The 25,799-nt window shown below is 44.9% G+C and overlaps 1 protein-coding gene across 2 annotated transcripts in view; it reads right to left on the bottom strand.

The window, feature by feature from the left end:
- Positions 1 to 25,799, bottom strand: part of TWF2 (twinfilin actin binding protein 2) — a 239,132-nt gene that overhangs the window by 123,821 nt on the left and 89,512 nt on the right. For both annotated transcript variants that reach the window (XM_085624807.1, XM_085624808.1), the window contains exon 3: positions 11,667 to 11,845. In XM_085624807.1, coding sequence (XP_085480933.1) covers positions 11,667 to 11,845 — 179 coding nt within the window. The remainder of the gene's footprint in view (positions 1 to 11,666; positions 11,846 to 25,799) is intronic.

Here is a 25,799-nt window from a genome sequence, read left to right as displayed (position 1 = left end):
CTGATCGATGTGAATTTGGTCAGGGCAGACCTGTCCAAAACCAACGAGCGGGTCGACTCTTTGGCTCAAGCGGCGTCGAGCCTAACTGTGGACGTGGCCGCCCTGCAGACGGAGGTCCGTAGGTTGCGGCTTGCCAGTGACCAGACGGATCGTCGACTTGAGGACTCCGAAAGCAGGGCTAGACGGAACAATGTTCGCATCATCGGAGTGCCGGAAAGATCGGAGGAATCTGCGGCTGATCTTTTTGTGGAAGATCTGGTGATGAATCGTCTCGCGCCCAAGGGATTGAGCAAGTTCTTTGCGGTGGAGCGGGCCCACAGGATCCCGGGTGGTGCGCCCAAGGTGGGTGCTCCCCCGCGGCCTATAATTGCCCGTCTTTTTAACTTTCGGGATAGAGATGCTATCCTTCAGGCGTCGAGGGTGGCCGGGCCGCTAAAGTTTGAGAACTCCAATGTTAGCTTTTATCCAGACTTCACGCAAGCGGTCCAGAAACAACGGCTGGGATTTTTGGGTGTCAAACGGCGCTTGAGGGACATGGAGCTGAAATATGCGATGTTATTCGCGGCGAGGTTGCGGGTTGAGTTCCAGGGTCGGTCCCACTTTTTTGACCGGCCGGAGGCAGTTGGAGACTGGTTGGACGCCCTGCCTCGGGGACAGGATCGAGACAGTCGGACGGCGGAGAGCGGACGGGATGTGGTGGAGCAGGACTAGAACTTGGTTCCTGGCGATGGACTGGACTAGCAATGTTTTGTACCTTGGCTCAATTGCACTCTAATTTTGCACAACATGCCCTTCAAATGCTTTGGGGTTGCGGGGAGCTTATTGGGGCCTTTTCCTCCTTCTGGGGTTCTTTTTGTGGTATATGTTAGGGCGACAGGCACACTGCAAGTTGGGGGGGCTGTATGGTCTCAAGCAGGGGTGCAGGGAGGGGGGAGTTGTGGTTCCGGGACTGTGGGGGAGGGGGCTTGTTGGGGATTGTTTTTTTGTTTTGCAAGGCAATGTGAAGTTTTCTGCTGACGTATCCGGGTTGTGCTCTCCGGGATGTGGGTACCATGTGCGGGAGTGGGATGGGGGGTAGGGGATTGAGAATCCTTTCGTGGAATGTAAATGGACTGGGGGACAGGATCAAGCGCGGGGTGGTGTTGCAGTTCTTGAAGCGGATTTCGCCTGCCATTGTTTTCCTGCAGGAGACACATTTGATTGGGAACTCCTTCCAGGCCCTAAATAGGAGGGGCTATCGCCTTGCCACTCACTCTGGTTTCACTTCTGGCTCTAGGGGAGTGGGCATTCTGGTTAGGGCCTCTCTCCCATTGGAAGTGGACGAGGTGCTTCACGATGATAGGGGGCGATATGTGGCACTGGTGGGGAGATGGGAGGGCAGGACTATTTCGCTTGTGGCTGTGTACGTGCCTCCGGGCTTACAAACGGCCACATTTGCTGATTTGGGGTGTTTGGTCCTGGGACTCCCTGGGGGGGTTCTGGTGTTGGGTAGTGACTTTAATGCAGTTGTCTCCGGGTTGGAGGACCGTCACCCCCCCAGGGATCTCCCTAGGGCTCAGGACTGGTTGGGGTTTTTTTTGGACACTTTGGGATTTGTAGACTGCTGGAGATTGACGCACCCGGGACAGGCGCAGTATACCTTTCACTCGGGGGCCCATGGGAGTCTCTCGAGACTTGATTACATGCTTATGCCGGCGATCCAAGCTGGGATGATTGGGGAGGTGCGTCATTTAGCCCGAGGTGTCTCTGACCATTCCCCTATATGGTTGCAACTGAGGGTTGCCCCTGGGGCAGAGGGGAGAGTGGCACCCATTAGCCCCTGGTATCTTCGTAACCCCAAGATCCGCGCGGAACTGGTCAAGTCCACTGATCACTACTTCACTGATAATGTGGGGTCGGTGTCGTCGGCTGTCTCCCTATGGGAGGCTTATAAAGTGGTGATCAGGGGGCAGGCCTTGTTCCTTATCTCCCATGTTAAGAGGTGCGAGAGGGCAGAGGTGGTTCACCTGGAAGCTGAGATAGCTGAAATGGAGGAGGACTTGGAGTGTGGAGTTACTGATGAGAAATTGCATGTTCTCAGCCTCAAACAATCAGATTATAGAGCGCTAGTCACGGAAGCTGCTAAAGAGATGGGTAGAGAGCAGCAAGGGCGACTGTATGATGTGGGGGATAAGGCCGGAAAGCTGATTGCTTGGTTGGATAAGAAGGAGAGAGCGAGCAGGGTGGTGCCCATTGTGGAGAGGACGGATGGAGTGAGTGTGACTGACCCGGTTGAGATCGTTGACTGCTTCGCGGCTCATTTCCGCGGAGTATATTCTCCGGTCTCTGGGCGTTCGGAGCAGGATTCTCGTCTGTTGCTTAGAGACATTGCATTGCCAACTCTATCGGAGGCTGATGCAGTATTGATGGAGGCGAAGTTGTCGTCAGATGAGATCGCTCTGGCCACTCGCGCGATCGCATCGGGTAAGGCCGTGGGTCCTAACGGTCTTCCCATTGAACTATACAAGTTGTGTCCCGATAAGATAGCGCCGTATCTTCGGGACATGTTCCTTGCGGCACGTGCGGTGGGCTTCCTCCCCCCTGACCAACGCCTCGCCACCATAGATACACAAAGGGGGGAAGCTGCGAGATCGCTGCGCCTCCTACAGGCCCATTTCGCTGTTGAATGCAGAACCCAAAATTCTGGCTAAGGTGTTGGCTAACCGACTGGTCCGGGTCGTGGGCGACTTGATTCATCAGGATCAGTCTGGTTTTATACCCCATCGGAATACCGCTCTAAATTTGAGGCGGTTGCACGGCGTGCTTGCTAGAGCGGAATTCATACGTGAGCCGGCCATCTTGGCATCCTTAGATGCTACTATGGCGTTCGACACTTTGGAGTGGCCATATATTTGGGCCGTGTTGGCGAAATTTGGGTTCGGCCCTGAGTTTATTGGTTGGGTAAAATTACTATATGCTGACCCACTGGCTCAGGTGGTGGTGAATGGCAGGGTGTCGGCTCCCTTCGCACTGGGGAGAGGTACGCGGCAGGGATGTCCGTTATCACCCCTTCTCTTTGCACTTTCTTTAGAGCCTCTCGCCGCCTGGTTGCGTTGGGAGCCGTCGTTGCGTGGCGTTAGATGGACGCCGGAGTTTGAAGACCGTGTCTCCCTTTACGCGGATGACATCCTTCTGTTTCTCACCTCCCCCCGACAGTCGCTAATTGTATTGGTGGATGTACTGAATTCCTTTGGTCGCAACTCCGGCCTGGTCATCAACTGGACCAAGTCGTGCGTCTACGTCCTCTCAGGGGATGCCCCCCTCCTGCCGCGGGATTGCCCTATTCAGATTGCTACCCGGGGGTTCAAATATTTGGGAATCTTCATCTCACTGGATCCCGCGGTCCGCAATGAGCGAAAATCTTCTCCCTCCCCTCCAGCGATTGAAGGCCGACGTCGCGAGGTGGCGACGACTTCCGCTCTCGCCGCTCGGACGGGCGGCATTGTTTAAAATGATGTCGCTACCTCGCTTTTTGTACGCTTTGCAGAATACTCTAGATGTCGTGCCAGCCCGCTATTTCCGGGAGGTGGAGGGTCTTCAGCGCCAACTGTTTTGGGACGGGCGGCCGCGGATTGCTCTCGCCAAGTTGACGCTCCCTTGGTACGATGGGGGGGTCGCCCTCCCCGATATTAAACGATACTATTGGGCGTCTCAGTTGGCGGCGGTGAACCACGGAATATACGGTCCTGCCCTGAACCCGGCCTTCGAGATGGATAAATTTCTGCTCCCGGGTGGGGACTATAATCGGGCGCTGTACTCGGTAACCCCGGACACGCGGTTGACGGGACCCACGCAGGTGGCGGTACGTGTGTGGCACGCGGCGAATGCTGCGATGGGGTGGAGGGATCGCTTGACTCGGGCGACGCCGTTGTATGCCTCTGGGCGGTTGGGCTGTTTGTGGAGATCGAAAGGCTTTGAGAAATGGGATATGATTGGTATATGTAAGGTGGGTGATCTTTGGGTGAAGGGAGCTTTCAAAACGTTTGAAATGCTTAAAATGGAATATAAGTTAAACGATAGAGAGTACTTCCGGTATGCTCAAGGCCACCATGCGCTGTGTTCGGTCTTTCCGGACGCTGCTGCTATCCCCGAGTATTCCCCACTGGAGGATAGAGTGTTGGATGGCTACGTGCCCGACAGCACTATTTCTCTGATTTATAAGAAACTCATTAATGATCGCGCGGACTTGCTTCTCCGTCTGCGGGAGGCATGGACGGGCGATGGCTTGGAATTGGACGATGAGGACTGGGTATCGGCGGTGGCCTCCCCGAAAGAGGTGGCGATCCCGGCCCGCTTACGGTTTGTACAGCTGAAGATTCTTCATAGAGTGTATATCACGGGGCCCGGTTTGCTGCGTATGGGTTATTCGATGGATGGACTGTGTAAACGTGGATGTGGCCTGCCAGGCACCTTTCTTCATATCTTGTGGGAATGTTCGGAGGTTGTGCGATTTTGGAACGGTATCCACACTGTAATGGAGGAAGTCACGCACGTTGCCCTGTTGCCAGAGGCTAGGAGGTGTTTGTTGAATGTCTGGGAACCGAATGATTGTAATGCAGCACAGACACAGTGGGTGACCTTGGGGTGCATGGTGGCTAAGCGTAACATTGCACAGTTGTGGGGCTCCCCGAGGCCGCCCACGATCGAGGTATGGAAGGAGAATATGGATTGGTGTATGTTTAGGGAAAAGACGGTGTATGTGGCGAGAGGCAAGCCAGGGAAATGGACTAGGGTATGGGGTCCTTGGAATTTATATCGTGGAAGTATCTGCACCCCGCCTCTGCCATTAGAGGTCGATATCGCTTTGACCCCCTAGCCGCGCATTCTGCGGGAGGGTATGAGGTGTGTTCCATGCTCTGTTTTCCCGTTGCCCCCCTCTGCCGCTTCCGGACAGGAACTGCTTTGGACACTGTATGTTGTTCCCTATCCTTGGAAGAGCACGCTGCTATTTCGGACTCTCATTGCCTTGAGTGTGTTTTATATGTAATAGAAAATGAAACTGTAGTTTCCGATTGCTCCTGGCCTATGGCCACGGCCTGTTATATGAGCTCACGAACTGCCGGGCGCTTTGCCTCTGGTTCATTGGAATGTGTGGCGTTGCACTGCGGGCCTTCGGGCTCTATAGCGGCCGGCCCTGGTGGTTGTAGGCCCTTGTCTGTATTTTACTGTGTGCTAACGGTTTCTAATATAAAAAAAAAAAAAAAAAAAGAAATGTTATTTATGTTTTAACTATATTTGACTCAAATGAGGAGCTTTTATACTCTTGATCCTTGCAACTGTTAAAAGCTTTTATAAAGCATACCTCTTTTAATCTAAGGTTTCATCTAGATTCCGATTACTGTGCAAAACAATCCAAATTTAAGGTAATATTGAATTCCGCCATCCCGAGAAAGCCACAGAAATATTTACCATGGACTATTGATCATGGTGTTAGATGTTTTTGGTCCCTATTGAGACTAGATATTTTACCACTAAAAGACTTATTTGCTAGGGACTATTTTGCCTAGCAAGGATATGGTATGCAATTCATGTAATTATGGCACCCAAGATTTCAAACATGTATTATTTATTTGCCCTGCAATGCTCCTACACCTCTGAAAATTGAGACCATTGTTTTTGAAATAACAGGTTCGAAAAACTGATGCCAAAAATGTACTATACATGCCACCTAATGAAATATTTAGTACAAGAGTTTTTTATTTTTTGTAAATTTTTTTATATTTCTATTGAATAGGATTTCTTAGCCATTTACTAATATTTTGGCTCTGAAATATAAGGTCTGAATAATGAAGGTGTAGTGATGTTATAGTGAAATTAAATGTTTTGCACTTGAGCTTGTAAAGTTATACACTGCCCCACTTGTGACAGGAATAAAATTTGGTGAAGATATTTGACCGATTGGAAAACATGGAAATAAATTCAATGACATATGGAATAATTGTGGAGTACTTTGGTGAACTGATTATTGAGTAAGCTGTGCGTCCTGAAGGAGTGGAATGTTGCTCCAATTTTCTGATGTATCTATGTATACGCGGCATTTGGGCAGGCCGAATCACCGAGGCTGCACGCTTCAAGGATTAAACATGATCTAACAAAGAATGATGAAATTTTGATAAAACGAAGGACATACGGTGTGCACGTGGCAACCTTGTTTGTATTTTGCACAAAATGACTGCCCTTTCGCCAGGTTGCACCCAAGGAGAATTATTACATTTTAAAATATGGTTTGAATCACAGGTGTTCAGGCAGCAACATTCAGTCATCTAAGAAACGGAGTTTAACATTTTGGACAGTTTAAACGATCGGACCAAGCAGTTGTGCGTAGCGCTAATTCCATCATACCACCAGCACAAAATCATTCCAACTTCACTATATGGTTCAGTATTTAAATGTCGCATGTAGTAAATAATTTTGAAATTGACGTTCAATTGACAGCTCAGGGTGGGCGGGGCATATAAGAGTGCAGCGTGGGGAGTCTTAGAAGCAAGAGACATGAATTAAGTGTTTTTAGTACTACCTGATGGGAACTGTAGTCAAGCTGGCTGTTACTGCCACCTGCTTGACGTGATTGGGTGAAGTTGTGGGGAGGAGTCGGGCGTTTCCTTTTGAAATAGGTGCAACAGCTTGATGGTAATTAACACTGGTATGCGCGAGAGGTAGACTCGCTACGGAGATAAAGATTGTGTTACTTTACGAAGGTACGAACGACTTCAGAATGGGGTAGGTTTTTGAGGGTGAAAAGACATGGAATAACGGGCAATGGGAACATCAGGCAAGAAAGGGTGAATAATGAAGGGTGAACAAAGGCGTGTGAAGTTTCCCAGGGCACAATGTTTTTGGCATATTGTTGCTCACTTAGAGGGAGAACGTCAGTTTTTCAGTTAAGCTTGTTTGCTTTGATGTTTGATAAGCATAAAGTGGTCTGAAAAACACTGACTAATGTCGATGTTTTAACGTTTTTAGTGACCCCTGACGAAGAGCTACTGACAGCTCGAAATGCATTGGGTTAATAAGATCGACTCTGAAGGATTTTTGATGTATATACCATGCGCCAGAAAAAGGCCTGGATAAGCATATCTGTTACAGAAGAAACGATTTTATACATACACTGCCCCACTTGTGACAGGAATAAAATTTGGTGAAGATATTTGACCGATTGGAAAACATGGAATAAAATTCAATGAAATATGGATTAATTGTGGAGTACTTTGGTGAACTGATTATTGAGTAAGCTGTGCGTCCGGAAGGAGTGGAATGTTGCTCCAATTTTCTGATGTGACCCCTGTGTGCCAGCAGGATGGCCACTGGGATTGTTGGCAGTCCTGCCAATTCCCCAGGTCAGTTTGTGATATACTCGGTTAGTCCAGGTTTCCTTCTTTGAATTTTGGGACGTGTACTTCAGTTTACTCCATAATAAAACAAGACCACAAGTCCCAGAATTCAATGGAGAAAAAAACATGGACTGGAACAACACATCACTCATGGACCTGGTAAACTTGGCTGCTACAAGTTGGAGCTGTCAACTGTGCACTAGTGATTGGAGGCCATTGCCCATGCAACCGCCTGTGGGCTTTAACCTGCATCTGTGACCTCTGTGTGCCAGGAGGGGGCCATTGTGACTGTTAGGGTTGTTGCCAGGAGGATTTGTCCTTATCAGGACTATTCAGGCCGTCTCCGTGTCGGAAGAGTCCTCGCTACCAGTGGTGGGGTTTGGGAACAAGTCAAGAAGCCACCTGTAGGTATGCCCCTGCTTTACCGGCTTCCTGGCAATTTTATACATAAGCTGCCCCACTTCTGACAGGAATAAAATTTGGTGAAGATATTTGACCGATTGGAAAACATGGAATAAAATTCAATGAAATATGGATTAATTTTGGAGTACTTTGGTGAAGTGATTATTGAGTAAACTGTGCGTCCGGAAGGAGTGGAATGTTGCTCCAATTTTCTGATGCATCTATGTATACGCGGCATTAGGGCATTCTTTTGATATCCCTGACCTGATTTCAGACACAAAAGTGGATGTTGCCTTTTTACTGAAAAATGGCTTAAGGAGATTTTTGCTCCAAATATCACCCTACAAATATGTAATGGATTCTTCATATTAGTCTAGACCACCTGGCTACGATGCAAACTTCTGTTAGCCGTCCAATGGCCTATTGCCCCATTTTTGTTCGGCAGTCGAATTCCACAGTGCTGGGTTATTTTAATATCCATGATGGGGGACACGGAGGCCCTCAGGGATGCTTTACTTGTATTGAACCTCACTTGACTGGTCTTGCATTTCACGCACGTGGGAGGGCATACCCTCAACCTAGTTTCATTCAATTTACTACTGTTGCAAGATTCCTGCACTCTACCGTCCCCATGGTCAGATCTTTCTTGAATACGTCCCCTTTGTCAATCTACAATACTGTCTGTCATTTTCAGTGCTTTGCTTACAGCAGCCCTAGACAAAATCACTTCCTTTAGAGTTAGAAGAGTACATAGACAAATACATTCTGCGCTTTGGTTCTGAGGTTCTCTAAAACATACCAAACAAATGTAAAGCGCTGGAAAGGAAACGGAAGTCAACTATGACATGGAAGTTAAAGCTACTTATAAAGCTGCAATCAAAAACAGTCTCATTAGGGTAACTCAATAAGAATATTTCTCCTGTAAAAAGACTGCAAGCGAAAAAATTTGTACCGTCAAATATTTTCTCTGACTAGATTGCTGTCATTTTCCCATTGCCTGAATGCCAAATATTTGAGATGATCTTGACATGCCTTTCATGAAATTATATCCAGATTTTTCAGAGCAATCTTTTCAACACCCACCTTGCCTTTCACACATCCCACTCTCTCTCTCTCTCTCTCTCTCTCTCTCTCATTCGCTGGAACCTTGCTTCTTAAATTTAATGCGACTGCCATGTGCAAGTCAGAAGCTACCATTCTACCTCATAAATCATTCCTAATGGGTAATAGTCTCCTTCACATTTTGGCTTTGGCTATCAATTTTATCAATCCCATTTTAATTGAACATTCAACACCTCTTTTAACTACCACTGCTCCACATACTAAGAAACAGGCACAGGTCATCCACCCGTTGTTAAATTAACACTCTGCAGACCCAGATGTTTTTAGCCAATTACAAGCTTCTCAATCAGGTTTTAGACCACCACGTCGTAAGGAAACAGCCCTACCAGCTGTATTAGAGCACATCAAAATATCCTTGAGCAAGGCAGCTTGACAGCCTTATTGCTCTTTGAGCTGTCAGCATCATTCAATACAGTGTCTCACACCACATTGCTGCAAAGACTTTGTGAGCGAGAGGTCTGTGGCCTGGAACTTAGTTGGCAGCACTCTTGGATGAAAGACAGCTGTCTTAAACAGAGTTCTGAAAAAAACTGATCCTGATTTTTGGCTCCCTTAACTTCACTCGGTCTCATTCTTAGTGGCAATCTGGACTGAAGTCGTCTCCAGCCCCAGGTTCTGTTGCAAAGAACCATTGGATCAAATTCAACACTTATCTTTCCTTTAACCACCAAACCCAAGGTGCTTGCTGCCTATTACTTCACTATTCTGCATTCCCTATAAAAAAAGCTTTGGCTATTCTCCACTTTGACATTCACAAAACTATTGTTCGTGTGCTTATTACAGCAAGGCTAGTCTACACCAACTTCCTTTACTTAGGACTTCCCACAGATCTCACCCACTGCCTTCAGTTAGTACAAAAAGAGGAGGCCAGGCTTATTCACAACATTTCCTGTCGGCAGTCAATCTCCAAATACTTAAGAGGTCTTCATTGGCTACCTGTTCAGGAAAAATAAGCCTTAGTAATAATCCAAAGACCATTCTACAAGAAAAGGCCTACTTGGATTGGATTCACCCTAACTGCCCCACAAGTAATCTAAGATTCTCTTCTGTCAACCTCACAAAACCCCTACATTTCTTTGTGCGAGAAAAGATGGATGCACTTTTGCCCTTCTCTCTGAAAAACTCTGGAACAAAAGTCCATCTGATTCACACCAGCTGACTTCATAAGAAGTTTAAAGCCTGGCTACTCCACATTGTCTAATGCCCTTGCCGACAATTACGGTTTCCACAGACATCACCTTGTCTTGAAGCACTGGGACAACTTTTGACTGTTCATGCTTTGTAAAGCTTTCCGTTCATTAATTCAAGCATTTACCTCTTCATTCATTCATTAGTGAAAGTGTCCACTTGATAATAGAGCAGACCCTTTGTTCACTCGCCGAAATATGTTCGAAAAGGACACTGCCCAGGATTGGCAAAGCTAAACCGCCGATTCATAGCATATAATTATTATTATCAACTATGTTAGTCCAAACAGAACCAAAATCATTCAAAGACATTAAACGCAAAATGAGGGCTGTGGATTTCCACTCATTGCCTCTATACCACACTAAATTCAGGGTATAACAAAAATCAAGTCCTTCTTTGACATCCCAGAAGCGAGCATTGTAAGGCTCTGTCTCCTTGCATACCAAAAAATAAGCATTGGCAAATCAAATAGGTCTGGTCTATGTAACGGCTAATGTCTTTTAGCCAAGTTGTACAGCAGCGCAACTGCTGTGTAGCATGGCAAAAAGTTAAGAGAAAAAAGTGCGACCAAGAGCTGGGATTATTATCTGCCTTCACCCAAAAAAAAGAAAAAAAAAAAAGAATCAAAAGGAAAAACGTTTTCATGGTTAAACGACTAACAAAAACAACAGTTGATGGACAGAATGCAGAACAATGTCATACATTCACCCCAGTACAGAGATCTGGGCCTAAATCCATCGTTTTTTTGCTCACCATGCCATTCCAGTTTGAACCCAGCCATATGCAAATCAGTCTTGACCCTGTGCCTCATGGGAACAGTCCAGCCCAAACTGCCAAGCCAGGTCCTTCCTGGACTGAAACCAAGCATCCTAGGACCGGTTTCAGGGTTTCACCCCTCTTCAGCCAGGATAGCTTGATTCCAGTGGTATGGAGAGCACGGGACTCACGTCTGAGCATACCCGTCCCACTCGGGGAGACAAAGCAAAAGTATTGTTCTCATGAGGCACAGGGTCAAACTGATTTGCATATGGCCATGTCTGAACTGGGGTGGCGGAGTGAGCTAAAGAATGATGATGGATTAAACCCAGATCCGTGGACTGGGGGTGAGTGTTTGCATTGCTCAAACGCTCCGTTTATCATCCCCTTTGGTTTTGCTTTAAACGACAATAACAACTGGTCAGCAAACAAACGACAAATTAAAATAAGCATTTATGCATCAATCTCTCTTTTTTTTAAAATGGGGCAGAAAAGGTGATCTAAAAGGAAGAGGGGTCCTGGGCAAAATACAAATTAGGCAATAACAACAACAATAAATGGTGGTATTCTCAAAGAAAATTCCACCATGTACTCAATAAATAATACAGTGTTTAACCTACATTCTACTGAATAGTTTCTGGATGCAAATGCTCAAATAAAGGACGAAAAGACTACTTAACCCACATTATCCGAAGATGATAAACACTGATCATCATATACCAGTGCCCCCACCCTTCCTTACTGAATCAAGAATGCATTCTACTGTACCTTCCCTCATCACAGTTATCCAGGTAAAACATGACAAACGTTGTTAAAGAAGCTTCTTACTGGAGAATTATCAGGGGACCAGGAAATGAAGAGCCATTCGAAACCCTGCGCATTCTGGGTGTCCAATCGGTACAGTATGTAGCAAGGCTGAGTCTCATCCAGTAGCGGCAGAACATTGGAATCGTAATCCCGGTCCCATGACCCAGATAGTTCTTTGTAGGCTCCCAATACCAACTGCTCTGCAAAAGATAACAAAAAACCAAATTAATTGCGAGTAAATCTTCTCACTTTCTGACAAGGAAAGTGCTATTCAATAGCCAGCATAGATGTTCAATGTACAGCAGGACTACTCTTTCCTAGATATCCTATCCCAGCCCCGCTAACAGCCCCAGCAACAGTGAATCGCTTAGATGACTAATACCATCAGAATCTGGTCTAGTCATTTGCTCAAGGAATAAAGCTAGCTAAAGGTCAACAAAATTAGGATGTCAAACAGAAACTTCAGATTACTGACTTGGGGCCTAAATCTGGACCCTTTCCTAGCTCAAAAAAACAAACAAAAAAAAAAAATAACAAAAACGTGACTTCAGGGGTTGACATCAGTGATATGCAGTCAGACTGAGTACTGAGCTGGTGCCAATGCTGGTTTAGTGGTTTTATTCTTTCTAGCATCAAGTTAATTGACCAGGACACAATGCACTGTATACATTCTAAACGTTCTTTCAAGGCTACTAACTCCATTGAAAAGTCTACAGCTCTTCAGTGCAAAAAAAATGGTCAAGTCCATCATGGACGGGGCTAAAAGTCGAGTTTAATGCCACTCGAGTATGCATTGTCCAGGTGCACAGTTTTTATATACAACACATTTGGAAATTGTCAAGTTTAAATCAACACAAAACCCCAATCCTGCATGTGACAGCATATACCTTCAAGCATTGGGGCCAGTCAGAATTCTATAAAGCATTAGGTTACCCATTAAATTCGAGTTTTTTTTAAATACAATATTTTATTGATTACTGCAGACTGATTTTCTGGGAGACTGATTTGCAAGCTGATCCCTTCAGGTAAACCTAGTTAGACCCCACTGTAGCGGTTTTGGTATAAGCTTACTTAATAGTTTTCAGGATGAGGAATGACAGGTTGATTTTTTTTTAATTATCATATGGATGGCTGACAAGGTCACAGCAACAGACACTATCAATTGGCCAGTTGGCCAATCTGAGTAATGCCAATGCTGAAAAGTCAAAGGTCTTCAATTTTTGGGTCAGAGTGATCAATGGTCTTTCCTTCAAAGTTGGTCTACATTTAGAGAAAAGCCATTTGCTTCCTCTAACCAATCACCCTGACCCTTTCAAAGAGATCGTCAAATACGCCAAACCTAACCGTAGTGGTACACAGTTCATCATAGAAGAAGCTGGTAAGAAAGTAAAAGAAAATGCTTACTGCTTTGGAAGAAACTGCAAGTGGGGCTGGTCAGAAGTAGAACTGGGCCAAAGACGGAAATCAGAGGAGTCTGGTATCCCCTAATCTCTTTGTCCCCGGACTAATCAGCAATTTCAAAGCTAAAACCTGCATGTTGGATAGGCATTTCAAAATGGTACACCACACTATTCCTTTCAGACAATGATGTATAATATTTGTATTAGGTTTTAGTAGTTCTTTTGAAATGAATACTATTCAAAACAGTGTCTCAAAGGCTAAAATTCAGTGTCTCACAGGCACCCTTTCCCTCCTGCCCAATAAATCCTTTAAGATGCTCACCCACAATTAGTCGCCTCATGTTCTCCCAGCATTCAATGTCTCTGGCCCCTGGACATTACTCAGAAAATTCTGCATTTACTGTGGGTAGATCACTACCAAATAAATAAAAAAAGACCCCCACTTAGGAGACTTGGACAACTTTGACACATTTCAGAACCAGATATGCTCTTCAAGAAGATTCAATCATTTGTGGACTCTGCTGTATTAGAATACCACTGATCCTCAGCAGGAGTGACATATACAGAGTCTGTTTCAATTGAGCTTGCGGATGATTTTATAATTGTGAAGAATGCCAGCTATCGGAGGACTTCTTCTTTTGGAGCCATTTGTAACTTTGAAGACCACGCAATCCTTTTAGCCCGCCTCAATAAAACTGGCAGCAAAGAAACTGCTGTTGCTCAACCCAAGTATGCTGCCTTCCTGCAACCTATTTCCATGACTTTCTACCCTTGAACTGATGAGTCCCTCAAGGGTTAACCCTTCTGCCTTTATTTTTAGGTCTCGGCTAGCGAAGGCTGCGCTTGCGCAGTCTCGCTCACGAGATTTAATGACTTGGAGAAGAGGGGCTTGAACCCGCCCCTCTTCTCCATTGGCTGGCCTCGTAAATGCTGGCCAGCCATTGGAGAAGAGGTTTGTCTCGCAAAACAGGCCCGTCCTTTTTGGATTCGGGGGTGTTTTTTTTCGCTACTTTTCGCTGGGCGTGTTTCTCTCCTCCAGCCAATGGCAAGAGGAGAAAAAAAGAAAAACACGCCCCCGAATCCGAAACCGCCGCTGCCTGTCTCCGAGGCATTTCTGCTTGACCTCGGAGAAAGGCGGCGGTAATGGCGTCCTCTCCCCCTGCTGTCGGCTCCCGTGTTCAGCTGCTGCTCTGGTCTCTGGTTGCTGCTCCGCGCGCAGCGTGTTTTCTAGATTACCACTCCAGTTACTACACAAGGACACATTCATATATGTTTGATACATGGGTACTGAAAATAAGATTGGTAAGCAAGAAACTTCGGTCCTGACCAATAATTTCCATTTCCGAGTAGCTTTTAGTAATATATATTTCTCAAACTGTTTGAAGATGGCGGTCTATTTTCGCACACGATGTTTTGTCCTTATTATGTGTCCTTCCTCTGTTTCTTTTGGCAGTTGCAACCAGATGGTCTCTTCATTTACCCTCAGTAGAGTCGAAAGCGGGAGCCTTCATGGGTAGTCTTTCTTCTACTCACAATGTGATTGGCCGCACAGTCACGAATCGAGTAGTCTGTTCATCTTGTCCCTCATTTCGACACACACACGGACAACATTCCCAAACAGCAGACGGAAGCCCGATGGTGTGTTGTCATAGCAACCTGGAGAAACGATGCCGCCCGTGGCGCCCAGACTGTTGTGGGGCTGCGGAAAGCTGAGGCCCGGTGGCGAAGGGACGCTCGTTATTGGGATCCGGTGACGCCGAGGTCCAAGCCTCACCAAAAGATAGCAACCGAACCGTGAGTATAGTGCAGAGAAGCAGAGTGTCCTGTTTGCGCCACCGTACTTGGTGCGTAGCACTTCTACTGCTCTTCTCCGTGAACTTAGCTGTCAAATGGAACTGTGTGTTCCCGCTGCTCCCGAGTGACAAGGGGCCACGGCTGTTTCAAGTCACCCTTTCTTTTCAATTGCACTTCACTGTTACACTTTTTAAAAGATGTATATAGATTTTTAAGGCATTATTTGAGCTTGGTTGAGCATTCCCAAAACTAATTATGACTGTCTTATAATCTGTTTGGAAAATGTCTCTAAAAAATCATACTGGCAATTGTTTAAAGGAATGCATTAAATAACTATTAACTTTTTAAAAACATTGATGACTACTGTACGATGCAAAATGAATTTCCTCAATTGCTTTAATATTTAGGGTTTATTGTTGCCAGATTGAGTGGTACTTGTGTTATCAGCCTCAGAAGGAGTCTGCTGACACACAGTTTAATCGTGTAAATAGCAGATGTCCGAGCTAGTGCTAAAAGATTACTGAGCTACCTCATCTGTACTGATAGTCTCACAAATTCAAAAATATTGTTAATGTTTTCTTTTACATAACTAGCATGTTTTAAAAACAGCGTTGCACATTTTTGAATAACTGGAGATTTGCCGTTTGCATTTGCTCATTTTAACAAAGGCTTGTGCATATATATATATTTTTTTTTATTTACAGCAATATTAAAAAAAATATATATATTATTTTAACATCAGTGCATTTTCTACCGAGAATACTCGTATTTTACACACATCACATTTTGTATGCAGTTCAAATATGGTCAATTATTAATTGAATATGAGCTACATTTGACTAAATTCAGATCATATGGATAGTAGTATAATTTTTAGGTCTCGGCTAGCTGCACAAAAAGATAAGGGCTTAAAAAGGAGTTAGAACCAGGGTTAGGATTGTGATTTGGGTTTAGGGTTTGCATCACGGTGACAGGAGAATAGGGTTAGTGGTTTAACCCCGTCCCGTTTATTGGACCATATATACACTTCTTAAAGTGCATAAGAATGCAGCACATGTCCGTTCTAAGAGCAGCTCAAGAATGTACATATGTTTATAGAGATGGAAAGTAGAGGGCACCCTGTGAAGTGACACTGCTTGTGAGATGTAGATTAACACAGGGAGCGCGTGCTTCGAGCTCCCCAGCGGAAGCTTTGGGGTAAATCAGTAAATTAATTAAAAATATTTAACAAAAGCACTGTCAAAGGTAGGTAAAGCTGGAGACCAGAAAGGCTTGACACACTAGCCGGAGAGTGAATCCCCCTGGTGTTCCAGGAAACTAAATTTCCGTACCTGCTGCAAAAACAGCTCGGTGCCGTGCTGGACCAAGGGCCACAAAGAGACACCTCCTTAAACGTCATTAGCTAAAGCCCGCCAGAGACTGCCTAATCACCACACACTTTATCAAATACATCAGGCTTGTAGGCTATGCACAAAGCTCTTGCACTTTTCTTGTTTAATAAACAGAACTTGATGCTTTATTGTAATAGAGGTCAAATTAACTTGTTCAGTTGTTTTTACAGTATGCTTTAATGATGTTTCATATTGTAATGGTTGTAATTAATCATCAATAAACAAATACTGGTGCTGGGCACTGGCACCAAAGTGGAGGTGTCTAGCATAAGTCCAGGACTCCTGCAATAGGTCTCGCATTTTAGAGTGATTAAGCTATTGACATTGTAAATAACAATGCCATTTCTTTAAATGTTTTAAAAACATAAACAAAAAAAACGTCATGAGCAATGCCAATAGCTTTAACTTTAACAATGCCGAGACCAATGCATTGTAAATGCTTGTTTTCAATATATATTTAGAATCAGCCACTGACTACTATTATTCAGGATGAAGGGATGATCTGTAATGTTTAAGTTGATGTCACCCACTTCTTACTAAAATCCAAAGGCTTAGAAAAGACACCCAGATCTGTATCCAGAATACTGATCGTCAGATTTAAGACAATTACTTTAAACGTAACCCTAACAAAACGGAGTTAAAAATGTGATGTGTGCATCAGGCATAGAGTAGTGAACCTTGATGGGCTTTGATCACATTGATGGCATGGAGAGAAAATCACTGCAAAGCTAAATAAAAGCAAAGAGCAAGTAGCACGAAATGTGGCTTTCAAGATTATGGAAATTAGAGCACTTGGGCTGAGTAAAGGGACCTTTAAATATAGTTTGAAGTATCTCAAGAAATGATTAGTATATTTCCCTTCCTGTTGTTTTTAATGGCCCAAACTTTAAAAAGGTGAGTAAAAAAGACTAATTATAAAGTGCAAGGGCACATGGAGGTGGGAAGGTGTGTGAGGAATAGATTTAACTGAAGTAGGGGGAGAAGCATGGACAGGTGGAGAGAGGGAGGGTAAAGATTAAAGGCCTAGTTAGCAAAGCAAGAAATTAGTTGAGTTGGTTATATGGGCTGGGAGAAACATATAGATTGGGCGAGGGTGGGCATGGATAATGATCCTAGTTCATAGGAAATAATGAGGGGATTCCCTTTACAATTTTATAAAATCACTCCCGATTCATAAATCACCGTTCTTGAAACAGAATTCCCTATTAAATCTCACAGATGCAGACATACCATCCACTAATGTTGGTCTTGAAAATAAACACCTCTTCACTTCAACTAGTCTTGAATCCCACTAAACACAATCAGATACCCTTCTTTATAATAAACCACATCCCTCACATGCTTTCAGTCCTTGAGGTCTTTGTGAAATTCTATTTCACCAGGAGACATTTCAGAGAGCGTAAAACTCCACACCGGTCTCATTCCTCAATTAGGCCCCCCACCCTTTCTTGGATAATTAGCCGGGCCAGAACAACTTTCATCTAACATAATGACTCTTCTTAAGACACCTGGCTTGAAAGATCTCGACATACCACCTCTCCAACGGTGACAATCCACTGTTGTCAGAGGCAAGGGTGGTGAACAGTAAATTATCCTGGGTGCATTGAATTGAACCTATTGCGATAAGTGCTAGATAAAGCTTCCACCAAACATCATCTGGAATTAACCTAACAGCAGCAAGGTGCTCCATGACTCACAACCACTGCATCAAAAACAACACCAGCAGATGCACACTTTCCATAACTTACAAATCAGCAGCTCGCCCGTCTATTCATCATCTGGAAACCGTCTAACATCATGGCTCAAACCACGCTGTACCTTAACAACGGTGTTCGAACCATGAATGAGTCTTTAAAAAGAGGCATGCAAAGTAATTATCTGTGTTGTACCATCGTACAACCCTCTTTCAGGAGCCCCGCTGTGTCCATTGTCTGGTAATGAGTCCCTTCCATCCCTAACCTTCTAAACTTCTGTGTCACACCTCACCACCTGGGCGTGGCATGGAGCCCAAAGATTTGGGGAGCGGGTGCAAGTGTGGGCAATCATCTCTGGTAACCATCCAAGGAAAAACTATTAACAAGCCATTTGTTTTGCATTGTCATAACATACATTTTAAAAACATTTCTGCATGCACTGCAAAGTACATTTGTTTGTAGGGTGTACTTAACTGCTGCCACTACAGTAAAGCAGTTGAGCATCATTTATGTGAACTGCTGATTGGAAAGTGCACTATCCAGGAAGGAGAGCCTGTTCAAACTGTAAACCACACCTTGAGGGGTTAAAGGATACAAAAAAGTATTGCATTTAGATAATGGCGATTTTCTATGTATGTGAATTCACTGAAGTGTTACTTTAGGGTGCCAGACAGGTTGGAGTAAGTGAGTTTGAGATCGGTGGCTTTCTCAAACTATTTCGACCCTGTTACTTTCACAACATTACTTTCAACACATGAAACACTGGCCAAGGTTCAATCAAAATGGAATGTTTGTTAGTTTACAGTTTTCAGATTTTCAATGGGAAGTAATGTTGGGAGAGATTTCATAGCCATCTAATATTGACTTATTTGTGCTGTTCTGGATGTGTTGATGCACACCTTTGAGGATCTCTTCCTGTTGTCAGGGCCTGGATTCCTTCTCTCACAAATACTTAACCTGCACCACATACTGGACCAATTTCCCCTTCAGTTGTATTTTGCTTACCCCTCCTTTCTTTGCTCATAGATAAAACATACTGTTGAACGAGTCAAAAATACCACCAATTACCATTTTATAAACGATGGTAAACAACTAAACGAACTCTGTTTCAGATGCTCAGTTTACCTTTGATATAACTAAATCGACATGCTTCAAAAACTCATCTGCAAACGACTTATACAGGGAAAAGACAATCTTACTTGGATTATGCAATTAATCCACGTTTAAGGTTCAGGTTACTATGTACCCTTTATACTAGTTTGAAAAAACTTGGTCATCATCTGAGACCAAAGACAACCATTGTAGTCTATGTCACTCTAATGATGAAACTATTGAACATATTCTCAGTTTGAGTCCCGACCTACTAAAGGAGTGCAAGAAGTACTCACGCCTTACTTTTCTGAAGCACAATGGTAAAACTACTGTAGAAGCTACACAGCTATGTATTCAAAGACGTGCACAAAAAAATAATTGGCCATTTAATGATATTTTTTCAAATCTGTAGAGCTAAAGCAGTGACTAGCCTGAGAGTATTACAGAAGAATGAGGTCTTGAGTCAGTCTCTGAAGATGGTGTAGAACCACAAGGATCGGACTGAAGTTGGTAGCAAGTTCCAGAACTTAGTAGTAACCACAGAGAAGGCTTTGCTTCCTGTGCACACACACACACCAGACATGAAAACCCACCAACAGACTGTATCAGCAGAACCCATAGTATGGTTTAGCCAATGTCAAGCACAGCAATGACACACAATGCTATGACCACAGTTTTGTAAGGCCTTGAAACAGAAAAATGCATCTGTGAAGGGAGCATTTCACAACTGTATGCTAAAGCATACAGACCAGTGGGCTAAAATATGGAAGTGCATGCAGAGCCAGAGATTGATCCGTGGTGCGGCATTCTGAACTACCTGGAAGTAAACAAGGAGGTGCTTGAGAAGCCTCAGATACATCAAGTTGCAGCAGTCAAGGTGACAATATGCCATTCATGATGGCATTACACAAGTAGACTGGAATAAAGAGCAAATACCCTCTTGAGAGCTTAAAAGAACAAAAAGCTGGTAGAAGTGGTTTTGTTGAAGAGGCTTTTAAAATGGTGTGAAAAGTTCAAAAGAATCGCCTGGGGCAGAGTGCAACCGCAGCCCAACATAATCCCGGCCTCCTGATAGATCTCTGCAAAAAAATTGCTGTCCTGAGATTTTCATTTTTGATTTGTGTTTTTGGATCATTAGAGAAGTAATTTAGCTTGGGAGGACATTGCTGATCTGGGCTGTATTTTTATGGACGATATTTTTTAAAAAGTCAGATGTGTTGCAGTGATGATGAAATATTTCAGGAACCATGAGACCTGTATACTTCATTCTGGTGTTTTGGGGGTCATGTAGTCTTAGAGAGAAAATAGTTCACCAGAGCAACACTTGCGCCAATTTCAAAAATGGTGGCTATAATAGACAAGCATTTGCAATGCAATAGGCCTTGCATTCACGCAAGTTTGATCTATTGGCATTGTAAATGACCATGCCTTTTATTTATGTTTTGGGTTTTGGGACATAAATAAAAGGCATTATTATTTACAATACTAATAGCGTAAACTCTCGCAAATGCGATATCTGTTGCATTGCAATAAAGGGCCTTCTCGACTGCTTGTTCGATTGTAAATATCAGAGGAAGAGACCGGCCTGTGACGTCCTCAAAGTAGTGATAAATAGTGCAGTGAATAAGATGTGTAAGTGTTTAAATTACACAGAAAGTGTGAAGTGAGAGTTTAATATCATCCAAGATATAAACACTAACAATGTGCTCCAACACCTTTCGCTCTGTGATTACACTGTCACGGCTCAGGAGGCCGAGTAGGTGGGGGGGCTACTTCCTGCCCTCACGTGATTTGAGTCTGCAGTGTGGCATTGCGTAATGTCATGGCTATCTTTGGCCTAATAAACAACACTCTGGCTGTTGTAGGGCACTGGCTTCACTTCCTGGTGCAGGGCGGGATGTGCTTTATGGCAGGTATGGAGGGAGGCAGGGATGGTCTCGGCTGCAGCTCCGGCCTCGTACAGTGCCCCTGCTATTACTAGTGAGCGAGAGGCGCTAAGGTGGTGGTATTGGTGGTTGTGGTATTGGTTGTATTTGCGATGGTATTGGTGGTGGTATTGGTATGGATGGTGGTGGTATTGGTGGCGTTAGGGGTGGCGTTAGGCGTGGCGTTAGTGGTGGTATTGTTGGTGGTGGTATTGGTATTATTGGTGGTTGGGGTAATAGTGGTATTGGTGGTGGTGGTGGTACTGGTGGTGGAGGTGGTAACAGTGGTGGTATTGATGGTGGTGGTATTGGCAGCGGTGGTGGTATTAGTGGTGGTGGTGTAAATAAAACCGGCTTTTGGAAAAAACCCGTCCAGTGGCTTTAGTACAGATGACGTGTGAGAAAGTGGCTCTGTATATACTGTTCCCAAATAGGTACAGTGTGTACAGAGTCCACAGCCCCCAGTGGTTTCGCAGAGGCTAAAGTTAGATATAACCTTACTCTCTAAAGTGGTAGCTTGGTCGAGCAATAAGGAAGTATCAGAGGACAGTGTAAAGCATTTGTTGTACACACTCAGTCAGCAAATGGTCTCACACACTCAATAACTGAACTCTAGGCCAATGGTTTGCATACAAAATATATGGTTGTTTTATTTTAGAACCAACAATAGGTATCAAAATATACTTTCTCAGAATGAGATACTTTAGTTAAATACTTTGCAATAGGCAATTTACTTTTGCAGATAATAGTTACAGTTTTGTTGCAATAGGCTACACAGTTTCAAACACAATAATACATTGAGCTCAATGGGAATTTTAAGTTATATGCACTTGATTACTTTCAGGATTACTTTTCTAACTCCAGGACTGGATACTAGATTCAGTCCTGGGACAGTTCTTGGAAACAAGTGAGTAAATTCGTTTTGGTTACTGTGGTGATTTTTAAGCAATATTTTGCGATTTTAAAAGTTGACACTTAGAAACTTTTGCTAATCAAATTACCAATGTTATCCAATGGAAGGAAATTCACTTAGCAGGTAAGTGAGGTTATGGTTACTTTTTCTAGGTCAGTGTTGGATCCTAGATCCAGCACTAGTGTACCACCTGTAAGCACTTGAGAAACTGCGTTTAAGTTACACAGGCGATTTTTAAGGAATATTTATAAGTTTGCAAAATCGACAGAAGAAATTTCATTGAAAAACAGTCAATGGTTTCCTATGGGAGAAAATTCAACTTACGGGTAAAATATGTTCTCGTTACTTTTGTAATCCAGTGCTGGGCTCCTAGGCTCAGTACTGGGCCATCTATCTAAAACAGGTTAGGGGGGTCCCTGGCTCTGAGGCTGCAGGCGTTGTCAGGAGCGTCGAGGTGGGTCCTTGGGTGCCAGATTCGGGATCACAGTCGCCGGGGGGACTTCCTCGAGATCTTGGTCCACTCCGGCACGGGCCAGGCTTGGCGGGTGCAGACTGTGCAGGGTTCGCGGTTCCGGGCTGATGCCAGGGGTAAGAAACTTGCTTTGAGCAGAGCCATTGCTCATGGGAGTCCCAGGTGCTCAGAGTCACAACGTAGCCAGGTCCTCCGGTGTTTGTGAGGTTGCTGGCCGTAGGAGGTGCCGGGATTTAGCAGGAGCAGGTTTGAGGGTCGACAGGCCGGTAGGGCTGGGGCCAAAGCAGTTGGTGTCTACCTCTTCTTAGCAGCTGCACGGCAGGTCTTCTTTCTTCTTGTTCTTCTTTGCTAGTTTAGAATCTGGAATCTGAGGAAGGAAGGTTCAGGGTGCCCCTAAATACTAGATTTAGGGGTGTTACAGGTAGGTAAAGGGCAGGGACCAATGGGTCCCTGCCTTGGGGTAGGTACACCTCCTATCCTGCAACTCTCCTGTGGGAGGGGGGCAGTAGCCTAGTCCTGATTGGGCAGGGCTTCCCATCTTCAAGATGGCGAGAGCCCGGAGATGTGCTTCACCTCGCCTCTCCCACCTGAGGGGTGGGGTTGGCAGAGGCTGGCACATCCCCTGTCCTTACTTGGGGTTTCCAGCCAGTCTTCCCACCAGAGTGGGAGTCAGAACAGGTGGGGACCAGTTGCTGAGCACAGCAAGTGGCCTGGAGAAGCTCACAAAGGCGGCATGCCTTTGAAGTTTGCCCCTGCCCATCCTGGGGAAGGAGACCTAGCACCTCGCACAGAATGTGCATTGTTGCAGGCCCAGGAGAGCGGGGGCTCTCCACCCAGGGGTCCAGCAACATGTCTGCTGTGTGGCAGCCTAGGCAGCCTCTCAGACAAGACGTGGATTGTAGGTTAGGTTTCAGGGGGCATCTCTAGGATGCCCTCTGTAGTGCTTTGTACATTAAATCCCACACTGGCATCAGTGCAGGTGTAATGTGCTGAGAAGTTTGATACCAAACTTCTCAGTCTTCAGTGTTGCCTTTATGGTGCTGTGGAGTTCGTGTTTGACGAGCTCCCAGCACCATATACTCTTAAATGGCAGCACTGCACTTACAGTGCCCAGGAATGGACCTGGGTACTGTAGGGGCACAGGGGCTCATGCTCCTGTGCCCACACCACTGGCATAGGGCACCCAGCTAGAGGAGTGGCTGATGTATGCCAGGGCAGTGTAGGTTGTGGGCATGGCACACAGGGATGTGTGCCATGTCGACTTTTTGTTTTGTCTTGTACCCAGACACTCAGCCTGCAAGGGCAGTGTGTGTGTGTTAGGGTACATGGCCTCTAAGGGTGGCACAATGAGTGCTGCAACCCTTAGAGGCCTTCCCTGGTCACAAGGCCCTGGGTACCTAGGGTACCATTTACCAGGGGCTGACATGTGGCCAAGGTTTGCCAATTTAGGTTTTAGGGAAGGAACATAGGCCCTGTGCACCTGATTGGCAGGAGCCCAGGGCACACTCAGTCAAAGTACAGTCAGCAATTCAGCAGAAAGTGGGGGCATACCATGCAAGAAAGATGCACTTTCTCACAACATGTAACACAGATGTGCTGTTGTCAGCTTCAGTCCATTAGCACACGATTATGTGCTACCTGGAATTCACATGACTTAATTGCTGATCATTCAAAATCCATTTTACTTGGGAGGGGGTGGGGGTAATAGGTGAAACAGACACAAGATAATGCCGAGTTAAAGTGATTAAAAGCAGGCGCACGCATAACTGGGGCAGCCATGCTGCTTAAAAAAAACACAAGCGGTTTCAGCTGAAGCAGCACATGTCCGGCCTGCAGCAAGAGAAACTCAAAGTAAATAGTGCTTACAGACTAAATAACAGGTCCAGTGTGACAGGGTCCTGACAGAGATCCCTAGCCACTCCTAGACAAGTGTGGTATTGCTCCTTGGACCTCTGTGGAGGGGACCGGCATGAGGAGTCTACAGGTACTGCCTCAGTGGTCACATGAATGGTTTGCGTCTTGGAACATGTGTTTTTGCGCAAGATCTCAGGTTCTAGAGGACTTGTAAGAACACACAGCTCAGGAGCCATCTTGGGTGTGGTTAGTTGTTTAACCCCACTCATGGCCCAAGATGCTACTTTTCATATAGATTGCATCACAGGAAAATTTCCTGGAATTCAGCTGATGCTATGCAATTCCCCGAGAAATGTGTTGGGTGTTTAATCTGTATCCATCAACAATCCACGCCTTCTTTCCTAAATGAATTCAGACCATTTGAGGTTAGTGCTATCTGGTTTACATTACTAGAAAATGCACATCAGAAGTAACTCCCTAATTCTAGACTTAAGTAAAACAAGGACTCTTAAAAAACTAAGAATGCATGAAATCTGACAGACAAACCAAGGGCAAAAGTAGAGAATTGTTTTTTTTATTTTGGAGGTAGTACCATTCATGGACATGGATATGTGAAGCCTGACATTTTTCCAAAAAAAGAGGACGATGCAACAATAAAAAAAATAAAAAACGAACGAGACAAAGAACAAGTCTTACAATGAAACTTTTTCTTCAACCTGAAAGGCACTTGCATGGTATACTTTGAAATTATTGTAGCTAGCAGAAACCATGTGTGAATGATTGACGTGCATTTTGCTTAATACATTTGTTTTATGCTGTAGACAATTGCGCTTCTTGGGGAGTCCAAATCCATATGATGCTCATGAGAACTTGTCTAGTAAACATATTTGGAGAAGTCCTACAGAAGAGAGAGAAAACAGAGCAAAGTTCTTTTAGCGGTGGGTACCAGTTCTTTGGGCAAGGTGGACTAATCATCATATACTTTAGTATGGATGCACTCAATGTGGTGCTATAGCCTGGAGTTCTCTTGCTTTTTTTTAAACTTATCTGAACATGAAGCTCTACAAAAACACTTTTCCAAAACCAAGTTCCTCTCCCCCCTCTACTTTATCTTTCATTTACCTGGTGTACAGTTATAACCGAGGGAAAGTAGATTTGAGGATGTGAGAGAATCTGTGTAGTTGCTTCAAGACCTTTGGCGCATCACTGTGAGAAAGTGCCATCTTTCTTGCATGGTATGCCCCCACTTTTTGCTAAATTGCTGAATGTACTTTTACTGAGTGTACCCTGGACTCCTGCCAATCAGGTGACCAGGGCCTATGTTCCTTCCTTAAACCACACAAACTCCAAATTGGCAAACCCTGGCCACATGTCAGCCCCTAGTAAATGGTACCCTAGGTACCCAGGGACTTGTGACCAGGGAAGGCCTCTAAGGGCTGCAGCACTCATTGTGCCACCCTTAGAGGCCCTGTACCCTTACACACACACACTGCCTTTGCAGGCTGAGTGTCTGGGTGCAGGACAAAATGAAGAATCGACATGACACACATCTCTATGTGCCATGCCCATCACCTACACTGCCATGGCATATATCAGCCACCCCTCTGGCTGGGTGCCTT

This window comes from Triturus cristatus, chromosome 9 (assembly GCF_964204655.1).
Source record: "Triturus cristatus chromosome 9, aTriCri1.1, whole genome shotgun sequence".
NCBI classification, from domain to species: domain Eukaryota; kingdom Metazoa; phylum Chordata; class Amphibia; order Caudata; family Salamandridae; genus Triturus; species Triturus cristatus.
Note: the sequence above shows the minus strand (reverse complement) of the source record. Positions and strands in the feature narration are given on the sequence as shown.